Source organism: Solanum verrucosum, unplaced genomic scaffold (assembly GCF_900185275.1).
Source record: "Solanum verrucosum unplaced genomic scaffold, falcon-dt-bn FXZP01000009.1, whole genome shotgun sequence".
Lineage (NCBI taxonomy): Eukaryota > Viridiplantae > Streptophyta > Magnoliopsida > Solanales > Solanaceae > Solanum > Solanum verrucosum.
In genome coordinates, this window is record NW_026020231.1 from 4,372,173 (window position 1) to 4,386,992 (window position 14,820).

The 14,820-nt window shown below is 36.9% G+C and overlaps 3 protein-coding genes across 6 annotated transcripts; 2 read left to right on the forward strand and 1 right to left on the reverse strand.

Annotated features, from left to right (window-relative positions):
* The first annotated feature begins 475 nt into the window (after nucleotides 1–475).
* LOC125832677 (probable protein phosphatase 2C 8) lies at nucleotides 476–7,214 on the forward strand. Of its 4 annotated transcripts, none has more exons than XM_049511878.1 (10): nucleotides 476–897; nucleotides 1,733–1,841; nucleotides 2,003–2,039; nucleotides 2,175–2,219; nucleotides 3,692–3,747; nucleotides 4,256–4,417; nucleotides 5,885–5,989; nucleotides 6,674–6,763; nucleotides 6,868–6,915; nucleotides 7,034–7,214. In XM_049511878.1, exons 1-10 carry the CDS (start codon nucleotides 611–613, stop codon nucleotides 7,145–7,147), a joined length of 1,053 nt encoding a protein of 350 aa, XP_049367835.1. In that variant the 5' UTR covers nucleotides 476–610; the 3' UTR covers nucleotides 7,148–7,214. The 4 variants fall into 4 exon arrangements, with proteins under 4 accessions (XP_049367835.1, XP_049367836.1, XP_049367837.1 ...); XM_049511879.1 differs by having other exon boundaries at nucleotides 3,695–3,747; XM_049511880.1 differs by having other exon boundaries at nucleotides 3,695–3,747; nucleotides 5,885–5,968.
* A 1,463-nt stretch (nucleotides 7,215–8,677) lies between these two features.
* LOC125832678 (WAT1-related protein At3g18200) lies at nucleotides 8,678–10,896 on the forward strand. The gene is made up of 7 exons (XM_049511882.1): nucleotides 8,678–8,875; nucleotides 8,961–9,023; nucleotides 9,304–9,420; nucleotides 9,645–9,879; nucleotides 10,197–10,355; nucleotides 10,461–10,612; nucleotides 10,740–10,896. The coding sequence occupies exons 1-7, from the start codon at nucleotides 8,682–8,684 to the stop codon at nucleotides 10,894–10,896; spliced, it is 1,077 nt and encodes a 358-aa protein (XP_049367839.1). The 5' UTR covers nucleotides 8,678–8,681.
* A 1,892-nt stretch (nucleotides 10,897–12,788) lies between these two features.
* LOC125832674 (T-complex protein 1 subunit delta) lies at nucleotides 12,789–14,816 on the reverse strand. The gene has a single exon (XM_049511875.1). The coding sequence runs from the start codon at nucleotides 14,706–14,708 to the stop codon at nucleotides 13,089–13,091; it is 1,620 nt and encodes a 539-aa protein (XP_049367832.1). The 5' UTR covers nucleotides 14,709–14,816; the 3' UTR covers nucleotides 12,789–13,088.
* Between the last annotated feature and the right edge of the window lie 4 nt (nucleotides 14,817–14,820).

A 14,820-nucleotide genomic window follows, 5' to 3' on the forward strand; every position in this document is an offset into this window, starting at 1 on the left:
TCGAAACACTTTTTAAATTAATATATTAATTTATTTATTAAATAATACCTCTATAAAATAATATTATTTCATGGTTCCTCCTATATTGATTTAGTGAAGTTTTATTGTAATATAGGAAAACTAATATAAATTTTAAAACATATTAAAGAGAGAATAATTAGTAGTGATTGACCAATATGAGTTGTGATGCATTGGTGGGAACTAGTGGAAGTGTTTCACCTTTAACCAGAGGTCTCGAGTTCGAGTCCTGAATATAGAGAAAATCTTGTTGGAGCGCCACCCCGAATGAGTCGGGTGGGAAACAAAAATAATAATTAGTAGTAGTGATTGAAGGGATGGATGTATTTGGTTAATTTTAGGAAACCCAAAGGATATTTTCGGTTAAATGAAATAGTACAACGATAAAGTGACAGTTGAGGTGAAACAACAGGGATGAATTTGGTTAGAAATTCTTGCAGTGTTCCATGTAATTGCCTCTTTCTGAAATCGTCCTCGCTTTCAGTCGCATAATCCGTTTTTGCCTCAAACTTTATCCTACACCATATTGCTTTACGTCTTCGTCTCTTGAGCTACCGATTTACTGGATACCGGCCGTTCATCTGAAAAAATAATGGCTGAAAGTTCCGATTCGACATTGCTTGATAAAGAGAGTGTCAGCACCACTGCAAATAACAAACGCGAAGCTCATTCTGATAGCTCGGATTCCGTAACAAAGAAGTTGAGAAGCAGCGACACTCATGAGGAGCCGAAGGCTGAAATCACTGTCCCGAAAAATGGAAGTGAATTGTATTTTGAAATAGAAGCTGATGCAGCTGAGGATAAGGGTTCCAGACATACCATGGAGGACGCTTCTGTTGTTCTTCCTGATGCTGACCTTGAATTTCCCGGGAAATTGAGGTTTTTCACTAACCCTAATTCCCAAATAAATTTGTGTATTTTACGTATGGATTAGCTTTATGTAGACAGGGTTTGTTTGACACTCCGCATAGCTGGTTAATTGATTATTGAGGGAGATGAAAGAGTTGCGTTAGGAAAGCGATCACTCGAATACTTAGTCTTTTTGTTTTGGCGTTCTATTTGCTATTTTTTTAACCTGGTCTTTCGAAGATCTAATAGGACTCATAGCATTAGCTTAGAACAATGACAGCAACAACAACCGCATGTAATCACATGTAATCCCATGGAGTCTGGGGAGGGGTAGTGTGTATGCATACCTTACTAGAGGTTGTTTCAATAGACCTTCGGTTTTAGGAAAAAACTTTTCAAAGCAGTTAGAAGAAAGATAAAAGGAAAGTGAAGAAGCCATGGCAAAATACTAAAGAAAATGTGACAAATCATTCTGTAAAGGAACATTAGTTACAATAAAATAATATGATACTAGTAGTACAAAAACCGATTAGTAGTGCAGAATCAAAGAACAAAAAACTATAAGAGTAATACTATGCCTACTAGGATGGAATGATAAGCGGCACAATGCTCAACTACGTACTAACCTTCTACCCTAATCCTTGTCCTTCATAACCTTCTAAGTCTAAGGTCATACCCTAATCCTTGTCCTTCACATAACCTTTTATCAGTAAGTTGAAGTTGTGTCATGTCTTGTCTAATGAAAAATAGAAAAGAGAAATATACAAGTTTGACATGAATTTGAGACCGATGTACTTTTTGAGATCTGATTTAATACACTGCTAGGTTTTTTGAAATTTTCCTAACCATGTTATTTCCTTTATAGATGTGCTCATTTTGCAATATATGATGGGCATGGAGGTCAATTAGCTGCTGAGTATGCCCGGAAGCATTTACATGCCAATGTTCTATCTGCAGGCTTACCACGTGAGTTGGTGTGTTTGCTTAGTCTTGTTAGTGTTAGTCTAATATTTGTTGCGACCATTGGTCAATCATCAATTGTTGCATAGTTTCTGTTACTAGTAGTGGTTACTTTCTATTTTGTTTCTGTTCTGTGTACTATGTGCTCATTGTCATTGTTTCAATGAATTTGCAGTTGGATGTTAAAGCAGCCAAAAAGGCCATACTCGAAGGTATGGTACTGGGCTTCTTTGCTAGATATTTAAACTTGATAATATTGCTCCTTAGCCTGTTTTCAATTGATCCAACTATTGATATTACCCATGGTGGATTAATGTAGTCTCTTTTCCATTTTTCATGTTTATCAGGATTTAGGAGAACTGATGAGTCTCTTCTTCAGGAAAGCACCAAAGGTATCTTTTTCTCAGTTCAAACCTTTTTCTGTATTCTTGGTTTCCTTAAAAGTTTCATCAGGAGGTCCTTTTTATCTAATTTGACAGCAATTATTGAATATAATTGTGATTTTGTTCTCCCATTCAAGATTTGTGTTTGGTAGTCCTAATTTTTATATGCTGACACTATCCTACTTGATCCCTGTATCTTTTATTTTCATTGAGAAGGAAAATAAGCTATATATTTTTATGGCGGTGGATGGCCTGAATTGTTTCTGATACTCCTCATGATGGCCTGGTGGTAATGATGTTGGTGTTTAATAGTTTCAAAAGCAAGACTTTTGCCTTGAGAAAATTTGGTCAATTATAATTCATTGCGATCAGTGATGGATTTCGGGTTATTGCTGTTTCTACCAGTGATATATTGGATTTGGGGTAATTGCTGGATTTGAGGCAATTTCACCTCTTTCTGGAAGGTTCTGTTGAATGGTGTTGCTATCTTTCATTTTTGATGTTTTTATTCTGTTCCATCTAGCCTGTCTAGCTAGTGGCACTAGAAACCTCGAGGTCTACACAAGCATCAATTCACTAACAGCAAAAACTGTTCATCTAATGAGAAAACTGTTCATTTCTCCATTACATTGAATTTGCTGTGTCATTTACATCTAAAAGCATTAGTATGTTTTACAATATGTACATATTTTATCATGTTTTCTCATGATCAGGAGGTAAAGAGTGGTAGGCTAGATAGTCAATCAGATAGTTAGGAAATGATGTTGGTTCATTTTCCCTCAGAAATGCTAGTGAAAATTGATCATTTGTTTGAATTGCTACTACCCAGGCTCTGTATTTTTTTTAGGCAGCTCGGTGCACTAAGCTCCCGCTATGTGCAAGGTCTGGGGAAGGGCCGGACCCAGGCTTTGTATGTGATACTTAAAGTATACACCAATGGTTCAAGACACTTCATTGTCAAACCTGGTTGTATAGTCAATTGAAAAGGTTTGACTGCTTAGTACTTTCGGTTTACATAAGGCATGATACTAGGTAAGTAAAACCGTAAAAGAAGCAACAGTGACTTTCTGGTTTTCGTTTCCATTTTTGGAATACTGAACTGAATATCTTGACTTCTTTTCAGGGTTTTGTTTCTTCGGAAGACATTCTTTATCTCCTTGTTTAACCTCTTCTTATGTATTTTGCGTTTCTGCTCAGTCTGTACCTTTCTTCACTTCTTGAAAGCATTCACCTATTTGTATCTTTCATGTTTGAATGCTTTAAATGCTTTTTCTGATATCACATATCTGGTATTTTACTCTGAATTGTAAAATGTTATCACTTCTCTGGTATTTTACTCTAAATTGTTTAGTTTTATCACTTCTTTGATTCATATTCCAATGTTCAAGCTGTGTTTGTTATTTGCTAAGGATCTTCAGCTTTCCATTTTATTCGTCTCTTTTAAAAGCTGATAACCTACTTACAGTTTTTAGATGCATCGACAGGTGGTTGGCAAGATGGAGCAGCTGCAGTATGTGTCTGGGTATTAGGCTCCAAAGTAAGTTTGATCTTATAATTCTTTATGTACTCAAATTAGTGGTTGGTTTTTGAGCTCCACCATGATTCTCTTTCCACACTGTTGAACTTGTTGGAATGACGGTTTTGGCATCAGAAGCATATACAGCTTGAGGAACACTCATAGTTGTAGTGTGAGTCCATCAATATTAGATTGGTCTGTTTACTATCTCTCACACACAGACATGTAGAAGTGTATAACTATTCCTTTCAGGGAAAACCTACATTAAGATACTTCAAATCTTGGTGCTAAAGCTTTTGTGACATGCGGTGTGGTCCTGAAAGAGTCATCTGGATGTTGAGCGTCAAACCAACTACCATTAGTATCTCTGTAAAGTAGTTCCTCTAATCTAAGTTGTCTTCATGTAAAACTTACTCTTCAAATAAGCTGCGGCGCCTCACAAATATGTACTTCCCTTGCTAGCAGTTTCATATTGTTTCCCAGGGATTTGCACTGAATATCTAATGAACTTTGCACTATGGCTGATTAGGTGTTTGTTGCTAATATTGGAGATGCGAAAGCAATTTTAGCTCGGTCATCTCCAACTGACGGTTCAAACAACACTTCTGATGGATCAACTCCAATAAAGGCCATAGTCTTGACCAGGGAACACAAGGCTATATATCCTCAAGAACGTGCACGCATCCAAAAAGTAAGCATTAGGCAATGAGTGCCTTTTGAATGCTTAAACCATTTCTCATTTTTGTAGTGGTGCTGGATTATCTATCTTGTTTTCTTACTCTCAAAGACTGGCTAAAGTTTGTTTAACTTATGATAATTTATGATCCATTTTGATCAAATAATTAGATATTGATTCTGGATTTAGGTACTTTCAAACTGAATGTGTTCCATAATCTTTGTCCAGATATAATCTCATATAATAGCACATGTATATACCTTTCAGACGGAGGTAGATAAGAAGGATCTTGTTGGCAAAAGAATTAGGTGATTTCTTTCCATGCTCAAGTCTTGGTAGGCAGAGATACCTGATACCTATGCTGGTGAGAGGTGACAGGTATAAGTGGATTTAGTCGAGGTGCATGCAAGCTTTCCAAAAGATACTCATTAGGGAGTAGTGGCCAGATTAGTCTGTTATTTCTTTACTAAAAAATTCAATGCTACTATCTAGATGACCAAGTAGTTCCAACAATTTTTTTTGATAAGTGCTTCTGAATTGATTTTTTCTTGTCATAAGTTGAACGTAGTGCCCAAATCATTTCTTGCTTTCTTTTTTTGGTTAACAGAGGTTTTCATTCATAACCAAGGGATCATTACAAATCAACGCAGTTTTAGGACTAACTGCTTCTCATACTATCCATTTATCTTTCTAATCATACAGAAAACAAGCAAGAAACTAATCTATTACAATGCAAAGAGCCTTAACTCTAAGGATACTTATTAAGAGCTTGTAGTATAGGTTTCCATTTTGCCTTGTGTTGTCCTCTGAGATGAATATGCATTACGATCTCCCTTAGGACCTTGTCTACGCATAAACTCCCTCACTGGAACCTGATCTTATTTCTTTCTCTCCAAATGATGTAGACAATCATCACAAACACCCTAGTCTTGATCTCAGCACCTCCTGCATTCGTTTTAGCAATATCACTGATCCAAGCTATCTCTGATCTCCAGTCTTGAACAACTCTTTGGATTCCCAGACAGTTACATAGCCGTCCCCATAAAGTCATTGTCACCTGGCATTCGAAGTAGAGATGATCAAAAGTTTCCTTTGCTATGCCACTGAACACACAGTCAGGTGGCACCTGGATGCCAATTTTTTCAAGTCTTTCAGCTGTTGCTAATCTTTTCTGCACAGCCAGCCACAAAATGAATTTGAATCTAGGATGTACTCCATGCTGCAAGGTAATACTCTTCCATTCAATTCTTGGGAAAGTAGGCATAATGTAGGTATACATCTTCTTAGTAGAAAACTTCCCACCCTTCTGTGCCTTTGCAAACTCACCATCAAATTACCCTGCCCAGCTTGCCTTTTAAGTAACACATCTCTAGTCCCCAATATCTTTCTCACTACCCACGAAGCATCAGTAGGTAGGAGGACAGTTTCTTGCTTCTCTGTTATGGTATTGACTTCTGCTGATGAATATCCATGGTCCTGTAGGCTGGGGGATCTGTCAGTTCTAATGGACGATTACAAGCGCGCCTTGAAGTTTCCAGAGCTTTCGGAGATCGGCAGTTCAAGAAGGTTTGTGTGCTAAGATTAAAAGTATCTCAATGTTGACCAGACCTTTTCTTTTTCCTTTAATTTTTTATTGGTGATTGTGTGACTATAATTGTTTCTTTCTGTTTATCCATATTGCAAGTGATAATGTGTTTTTGCATGGTTTTATAGAAACATAATTGAGCATCCTAAGAAATTACTATTGTTATCTGTAGCTGCTCCGTTTTTGTTATTTCCCTATCCTCTGAAAGGTTTTCATGTACAGATAAAGTGTGGGGTAAGTTTGATGGTGCATTTGCTGCATATACAGTTCATATATCATCAGCAAAGTCATGTTTTCCTAGTGTTTTGGCCTTGTACGTTCCAAAAAAATCATGCTACATAGGTGTCCATGAATTAAGCTGTGTTTAAAAGAACTGATCATTTGAGACAGGTGATAGATTCGTTTGTTTCTCTATCTGTCAAGTTTATCTGACAAACCTTGATTTTGGGAATGGATGAAATGACCCACATCTACACATAATATACGCAAATGTGTGTGTGTCTACTTATCACTTCTTCATTAGTCTTTTGTTGCTTGAAGGAATCCTGTGGATAGTGGATTTTCATATATGTGCATGTGGCTGCTCAAATATCTTCCAGAGAATTCAATAGCTGGTTGAATTACTTGTTGAACATGCAGTTTATCGTGTATTTCATCTTTTTCATGTAAAGGAATTCAATATGCAGGTTGGTGTCATTGCAACTCCAGATGTTCATTCATTTGACCTTACCGAGAGAGACCACTTTATCATTCTTGGCTGTGATGGCTTGTGGGGGGTATCTTTGTTTTTTTCTTATTGTATTATTCTTATAGTCATGCATACAACCACTATGCTTTGGGTGCCCATCCCGGGGATATTACTTTTTCCCTATGATTGTAGGTTTTTGGGCCAAGTGATGCTGTTGATTTTGTTCAGAAGCTATTAAAGGTATGTCATCCCCCCACCGTTCTGTCACCCCCTGGAAAGTTAAGCAGTCTCCCAATGATTTGCACTTTTTGACTAATTTCTGTTAGCAACTTGCTTAACCTTTGCATTTGTTTGACAGGAGGGGCTATCTGTGAAAGCTGTGAGTCGCCGCCTTGTGCGGGAGGCAGTCCGAGAGCGTCAATGTAAAGATAACTGCTCCGCTGTTGTAATTGCTTTCAGGAAAAAGCAGTAAAACTCAGAAATTTGTTCAAAAAGAATCTTAGAGTCTAGGCAACCAGATCTGGTCTTGTTCTTTGGTTCATACTTTGTGATGGGTTGTATCATGCTTTCATCTAATGTAGTTGCAGATTCTTACGTTTCAGATCTCTTGGCTTTTGACCAAGCTGTGCAATGTGTGTTCAGTCTTTGAAATCTTTTCCAGCACAAGACATGTATGAACAAACCATCCAAGTTGGATAAATTTTCATACAACTAATCGAGCTTTTTTGGTGTAAATTAAAGGATTCAACCCTTTTCAGTTTGTTGTATTTGATTAGCTGTCGTGTTAGCTTTGCTTCATCAAGTGTTTTACCTTAATTTAGCTTTCCTTTCATGGTCGTTAATATTCGTTCGATTTTTTCAAATTGCTGATTGAGAAATGAAAAATGTATGTACATTTTGTGTAATATTCTCATTCATGAATCATCTTGGTTCCCAGATTTTACTTTATTTTTGGTTGACAAATTAGATAAGAATATTCTTTTTCTAATCGTAGAATCTCTTAATAAAACCTACCTACTACTCTGAAAAGATCAATAATAAAGATAACATGGTTTTTGTCTACTGACTGAAGATTCTCAAAGGACAAACTATGATTTTGGTTGATTGCTTGTGAAAAGATTCTATTTATCAAATGTCTTTGCAGTTGCAAAGTTTATTTTGCTTTCATTAGATTTCTTAAATTGATTATTAACTGTACTGATACTGATTGCCAAATGATACAGTCCTCCTATTGTGGACGTCAATTATCAGACTACTAGTTGTATATTGCAAAGTTGGGTATTTTATTATGAAAATTTTAACCAAAATGAAGGACCACATGGGATCTAAGATTCGTTTTTCTTTTAATCTTGTTGATAATGGCGATTTCATAGACAAGCTTGTATGCACTTAATTATCTCACCAGGTATCTAATGCGCGCATATTGGATAGATGAAAAGTAATCGCTAAGCATTTTTGTTTTGCTTGGTTAAGATTTGAACCTCATGTCCTACTTACTTAAATTTAACTAAAAATAAACATAAACTCCTACCTAAATTAATAGCTGCAAAAATTAAAGAAAGATCACAAAAATAGGGTGTGGGTTTCATATCTTTAAATTATTAACTACCAAACCAACATGCATAACTCCCACTCTGTCTCCCTAACAAAGTTCAAAAAAGTCTTAAGTCAACCAATCATATAACGTTTAGATAAAAAGAAATCTCATAATGGACAGATTTGCATGCAAAGCATAGAGCAACTATATCAATAAATGCACATTATACATTAAGAGACTTAATTTTTTTTTTTAAAATATTCAAATCCCATAATATTATGTCTAAATGATCACTTTGCATATGCCAGTAAGGTTGTTATGTTTTCTCCCTCAATTATTCAATAATTTAATACACATTTTTTTTCTTTCCAATTGACATCTTTCACTTTGTGTATATATATATGGGGACAATTGTTAGTACTTGAGGATCTAAAGAGTAAAAAAAAATTAGAAAGAAATATCAAAAGATATGGAACCAAAAAGTGGCATTTCTGGAAAAGTGAAACTTCTTATAGCATTGCTTGTTTTGCAATTATGTTTTGCAGGATTTCATATAGTTTCAAGACTTGCACTTAATATTGGTGTCAGCCAAATTGTGTATCCTGTTTATAGAAATATTATTGCATTGGTTTTGTTAGGACCCTTAGCTTATTTCTTGGAAAAGTGAGTCTTTATTTTCAACAAAACACAATTATTTTGCCCTTTTACCATTATTTCTTGATTTATAATCTACTTTTGATTTATACAGGAAGGAAAGACCACCCCTCACATTCTCTCTATTGGTTCAATTTTTTTTCCTTGCATTAATAGGGTAAGCAAGTAGCAAGAGGAGTTATCAACTTCCTATTTTTTTCTTTTTCGAATACAACTATGTACACTGACAGTATAAAGAACTTATATACTATTAGGTCAACTGAAAGATAACTACATGTAGTCGTTTTATAAAAAAACAGGATTAGTAAGAAATAATGTAAGTTACTAGCTACAATATGCTTAAATACATAAACAGTAAAAATTCTTTACATTGTCAATATTAGTAAATCAATTATTGAAATGTATTTTGCTAATCATTGTAATTTTTTGCTTTTCAGAATCACAGCAAACCAAGGATTTTATATCTTAGGGTTGTATTATGCATCACCAACCTTTGCTTCAGCAATGCAAAACTCTGTTCCTGCTATTACTTTTATCATGGCTTCTATTCTAAGGTATGCAAGAGCTCATCAAAATGACTCATTCATTTTATTTTTGTTGATAACCCTGGTGTCCACTAAGACAGATGAAAAGAAATGACTGGATTTAAACCTGAGACCTCATGGTTCTCAATAACGTCATTGACCACTAGGCCTGCCATCAAATGACACATTTACATGGATTCATTAATTTTTGTATCAAAGTATTGAGACTAAAATACATTTTTGTATACTCTCAGGCTAGAAAGAATTCATTTTATGAGGAGAGATGGCATGGCTAAAGTTCTGGGAACCATAGTAAGTGTTGGAGGAGCCACAGTTATTACTCTTTACAAGGGCCCTCCTCTGTTAAAAGGAAGCAATATTTCTGATGAAGAAATGGCTGCTTCTCAAGAGGACATGCTGAATTGGACATGGGGTTGTGTTTATTTGCTTGCTCACTGCTTATCATGGGCTGGTTGGATGGTTCTTCAGGTATCCCTCATGATTGCTAACCATTAAAACAGTATAAGTAGAACTACTTGCAAGTAAATAAGGGGAACAACTTGGTATCTATGTTGCTCAGACTCTTCAAAAATGTTGTCAGATGCTTGTTTGATCCTCCAAAAGAAATGCATTTTGGCAATATTTTTGAATAGCCTGCTACAACAAGTTAAATTACGCAGATCGCATATTATAATGAAATCACAACTGCAATTGTTGTTAGTAAGGCCAAGCAGTCTCCACATGGTTGACAACTTGTTATTTACTTGCTCTAATTAGTGTCTAATGGAACTTGGTAAATTATACAGGCCCCAATGCTGAAGAAGTACCCAGCCAAGCTATCACTTACATCATTTACATGCTTCTTTGGATTGATCCAGTTCCTAGCTATAGCAGCTTTTACAGAAAGGGATCCAACACATTGGAAGATCCAGTCTGGAGAGGAAATTTATCTGATTTTATATGCTGTAAGACCCTTATAATAATTTAAAAACCAACCTTTAATTCACCCTGTTTCACATAATCTTAATTAACATGAATGGCTAACAATTTTGAACTGCAATTGCATTTAGGGTATTATCTCTTCTGGAATAGTCATTTCTCTCCAGACTTGGTGCATTCAGAAAGGAGGACCAGTTTATGTTGCCTCATTCCAGCCTGTGCAAACAGTATTAGTTGCTGTCATGGCTTTTCTAATTCTTGGTGATCAGTTCTACTCTGGCGGGCAAGTCAAAAACTAACTTATATAGTGTGTAAAGTTCAGTTACTTTAATGCGACAAAATAGTTTTTGAGTTTACTATCCCCTTGCTCACAATAAATTGATCTCAAACTAATGAACCTTTAAATGCAGGATACTTGGAGGACTTCTGATTATGTTTGGGCTTTACCTAGTTTTGTGGGGTAAAACAGAAGAGAAAAGAATTGCCAAAACTGAAGAGACAACAATGACAAAACACCTTCTAGCTCCCAACAAAGAGGAAGCATCTACTGGAGCTGATAATTGCTAACAAAATATGTCAAATATTTTCTTTTTTCTTTCCCTTGAAATATTATTTCTTATTTTATGGTTTCTTTCTATAAATTAAAGCTACAAGGTCAGTGTAACCTGGCATGGACACTGTTGCAGTAACATTGAAGAGGAACCAATTTAGTTGAAGTCCAGATAATGAGGGCTGAATTTGTCGTTTGGAAGCTTAACAGCTTTCTAGAATTATTTGTACAATTATACTACTTCCATGTAAACCTTTGAGAAGAAATCAGTCAAATTGGTGTTCCACAGGAACCGTGACTTTTAAAAATATTCCAGTTTGTTTTTTTATCTCCCTTTGATGTACAGTTTCTAATTTTGAATATTACTTTCAAATGATGGATTTCATTTATATCTACATTGTTCTCACTGTGAAGTCAATCCTGCTATTAACCCAATCCCCAAAGCCAATTGAGATTAATTCAAACCCATCGATTCAAAAATGGAAATTCTATGTTGAAGTTCCTCAAAGTAGATGACTTATAGAACCACCTATGCTAATTTATCCTTCCACTTACCCCAACTCATATAACTTACTGTACTTCAGATGACATATCAAACACAAAACGCTACTTCAAAATTTGAAACAAGGTATAGAGTGTACAATACTACACGCACTAAAAGGGATGCTTCTATGTATTGTAAGCCTAAATGAGCATGTTCTTGATACATATTCTAAAAATAAAGCCAATCCTTCAGAAAGAGCAGATACTTGGCCTACTTGAAGAGAACCCATTCTAAGATGTGGTAACCATATTCTCAGAGCATAATAGAGCAGTTCATAGATGACTTTACAGAAGATTAGCACGTACTGGACAGAACAGTAGAGGTGTGCGCAAGTTTGACCTAGACACCACCGTGAAAAAAAAAACTTGAAGAAAAGGTAGCAACTTCTATTAAGTGGTTTGGGAGCAAGCTTCGGCCATTCCCAACCATCTTGCCATAGAAACTCTGCTTTTATGGGAAGATGAAGCTTGCGTAGTCCATAGCACATATCACTTTAATATAACGAATGACCCAAAGGACTCAAACTTGAGCGTGCTGAACCGGTCAGACTAAAGAAGTCCTAGTTACCACATAAGCTTTCAGGTAAAAGCTGGCTACGGAACTGATCAGTACAGGAAAACCCAAGTGTGCATCAGCATTTGCCCCCCAAACTTGAGCACGGATAAAATTTAAAATAAAATTACAAAACACATATCTTAAGACAATCAGAAACCTGAGGCTTCTCTCTGACTCTCTCAGAGGTTTCATTGGGAATTGTGTATTGGCAAATTATTTGTGGGTGAATAAATATTCAGCTAGATAATGAGGGAAAGTGAGAACTTTTAATCTTGATCTGTAAATACATCAAACCTAAACCTCATCCAGCTGAATCCCCTATTCTAAAGATGCTAACTATTCTTGAGCTCAATTGGAAAATGGAGAAACAATGAAAAATCTGACACTAAACAAAATCCTTTCATTTCAAACCTAATCAGAGGAAAAACTTGATAAGTCGCAGCTGACATCTCACAGGTTTAACAATGTAATATTGGGTTGCGCTATATATATGAAAGAGCATACAATAATGATGTAAACTGAGTAGACTTGGTCAAGTTGATCTTGGTCCAACTAAAGTTTAGCATATAAATATGTAATGTGCAACTAGATATCAAAACTGGACCAGATCCACAATTTGTTCAAGGGCAAACAAGTAGATAGTGCCTGAGAATATTCATCAACACCCAGCACACACCAACTAAAAGAGATTGCAAGCTCTTTTGGTGATAATAGGACAGCAAAGTGCAAGGAGCACATATTAGATAGAAGTTAGAACAGGAAGCACCATTTGGTAACTAATTGGAACATAAATTGCAGACGAAAATAAAATTCACCAACTAAAGAGCATCTGACTAAAATAGTGATAGACCGATAGTGATCCACATGTTACATATTGCACCATGTCAACCAATCAAAATGAAGAAGAGTCGTGCACTCAAAACTTAGTAGTCGAGTAAAACGGAAAACCCCACAAGTAAAAATTAGCTAAGCAAAAATGACAAATGAAAATTCAGCATATAATCCAAAATAGAGAAGAACCGGAGGACCAATAAATCTTGAAGCACACAAGTCAAAACCAAAGATAAGACAAAACACTTCTAATTTTCTGCAATTTCACATGACATCACTCTACCTCACAGTAACAATGTCATCAATCTTCAAAATCATTCGTACGCATTCGGTCGCCAAGGTAATTGCACTTGTGCTCACCAACAATGGCTGCACGACATTCTCTTCCAATATGTTGGTGATCTGCCCCTTCCTCACATTGATCCCTGTGTTGATCTCGCCCTGAGCGTGCCTGTTCCTCAACTCAGTCACAATTGCAATTGGGTTCAACCCAGCATTCTCAGCCAAAGTATAGGGAATGACTTCGAGGGCTTCAGCAAATGACCTCACACAATACCCTTCCATCCCCTGCAAAACCTTTGCCCATGCACCCAACTGCCTAGAGAGCTCAATCTCAGGTGCCCCGCCTCCTGCAATCAAGAATCTCTTGTTCACCAAACATCTTACCACACACAATGCATCATGCAAACTTCTCTCAGCCTCATCAAGGACCAACTGATTTGACCCACGAACCAGCACTGAAGTGGTCCTGCCCATGTCCTGGATCCCTGTGATCTGCACAATCTTTCCACCATCCCCAAGAGATATCTCTTCAACCAAATCTGCATGGCCGAGTTTCTCTGCTCGGAAATGATCAATATTGGCAATAGGCAGACAATTTAAGGTCTTAGTAATGAACTCAATCTCATCCCTCTCAACATCTTTAATCACCAAAATCTTCGCCTTTGACAAATAATGCAGAGACAATTCCGTCACAGCGTCCCTCAGAATACTCTTCTGAATCAACAAAACATTACAGCCAGTTGCTTTGATCTTCTTAATCATGCCCAGAATGTAGTTCCTCTCTTCTTTCAAAATCCTGTCCATTTGAGTATAATCAGAAACCACAATGCTCTGCTCAATATCAGTCTTGGGAGGGGAAATCTGAAACTGAATCACCCCAATCTTAGCTTTCTCAACTCGTGTGAGACCACCTGAGGCATGACTCACCTTCTTGTCAAAAACTAAACCCTTAACCAACTCGGTATCATCAACAGTACCTCCCAATTTCTTGACAATTTTAATATCCCTTAGATCGACAATCTCTGGCTTTTCGGGATCCACAACAGAAAGCACAGAATCAACAGCTAAAGGAGCCAAAAGAGTGGAGTATTGTGACACTACCTTACTGTTAAGCGCAGTGCTTGCTGATTTCACAAGGGAATCACGGTCAGTGAGCTCAACAGGAAGAGCCATCGCAGTGAGAACTTCAACAGCCTTTGTAGATGCCTTATGCAGAGAATCGGAAACGACAGTGGGGTGAATACCAGCGGAAAGAAGTGAAAGACACTGTTTGAGCAATGCACCGGCAATAACAACAACGGTAGTGGTTCCATCTCCGGCAACAACATCTTGAGACTTAGATAACTCAACGAGAAACTTAGCAGCGGGTTGAAGAACCTCCATTTTGTTAAGAATAGTAGCTCCATCATTGGTGATAATGACCTCTCCGTTTGCAGTAGAGATCATTTTGTCCATACCTTTGGGTCCAAGACTAGTGCGAACGGCATTAGCCACAGCCTGTGCGGCGGCAATATTCGCCATGCGGATATCATCTTTGCGCTTGTTGTCCACAAAGGTCTCAGTTTTGGACGATGAAGCAGCGGAGCGCGGCGCCGAAACTCCTGCCGGAGATGCCATTTTTCAGATCAGGATTGACGGAACCCTAGAGAGAATACGAGATCGAGATGATTCCGAGTGAGTGGGAAAATGAGAAGTGTTTCAAAACCCTAGCGAAGTGTAAAGAAGTGTT

Excerpts from the sequence above, each read along its gene's own strand:
- LOC125832677 (XM_049511878.1), top strand. The coding sequence starts at position 611 with ATGGCTGAAAGTTCCGATTCGACATTGCTTGATAAAGAGAGTGTCAGC. Across the intron at positions 1,842-2,002 it reads CAGGCTTACCACGTGAGTTG|TTGGATGTTAAAGCAGCCAA; the intron begins GTGTGTTTGCTT and ends ATGAATTTGCAG. Across the intron at positions 6,916-7,033 it reads TTGTTCAGAAGCTATTAAAG|GAGGGGCTATCTGTGAAAGC; the intron begins GTATGTCATCCC and ends TTTGTTTGACAG.
- LOC125832678 (XM_049511882.1), top strand. The coding sequence starts at position 8,682 with ATGGAACCAAAAAGTGGCATTTCTGGAAAAGTGAAACTTCTTATAGCA. Across the intron at positions 10,356-10,460 it reads TTTATCTGATTTTATATGCT|GGTATTATCTCTTCTGGAAT; the intron begins GTAAGACCCTTA and ends AATTGCATTTAG. Across the intron at positions 10,613-10,739 it reads GATCAGTTCTACTCTGGCGG|GATACTTGGAGGACTTCTGA; the intron begins GCAAGTCAAAAA and ends CTTTAAATGCAG.
- LOC125832674 (XM_049511875.1), bottom strand. The coding sequence starts at position 14,708 with ATGGCATCTCCGGCAGGAGTTTCGGCGCCGCGCTCCGCTGCTTCATCG.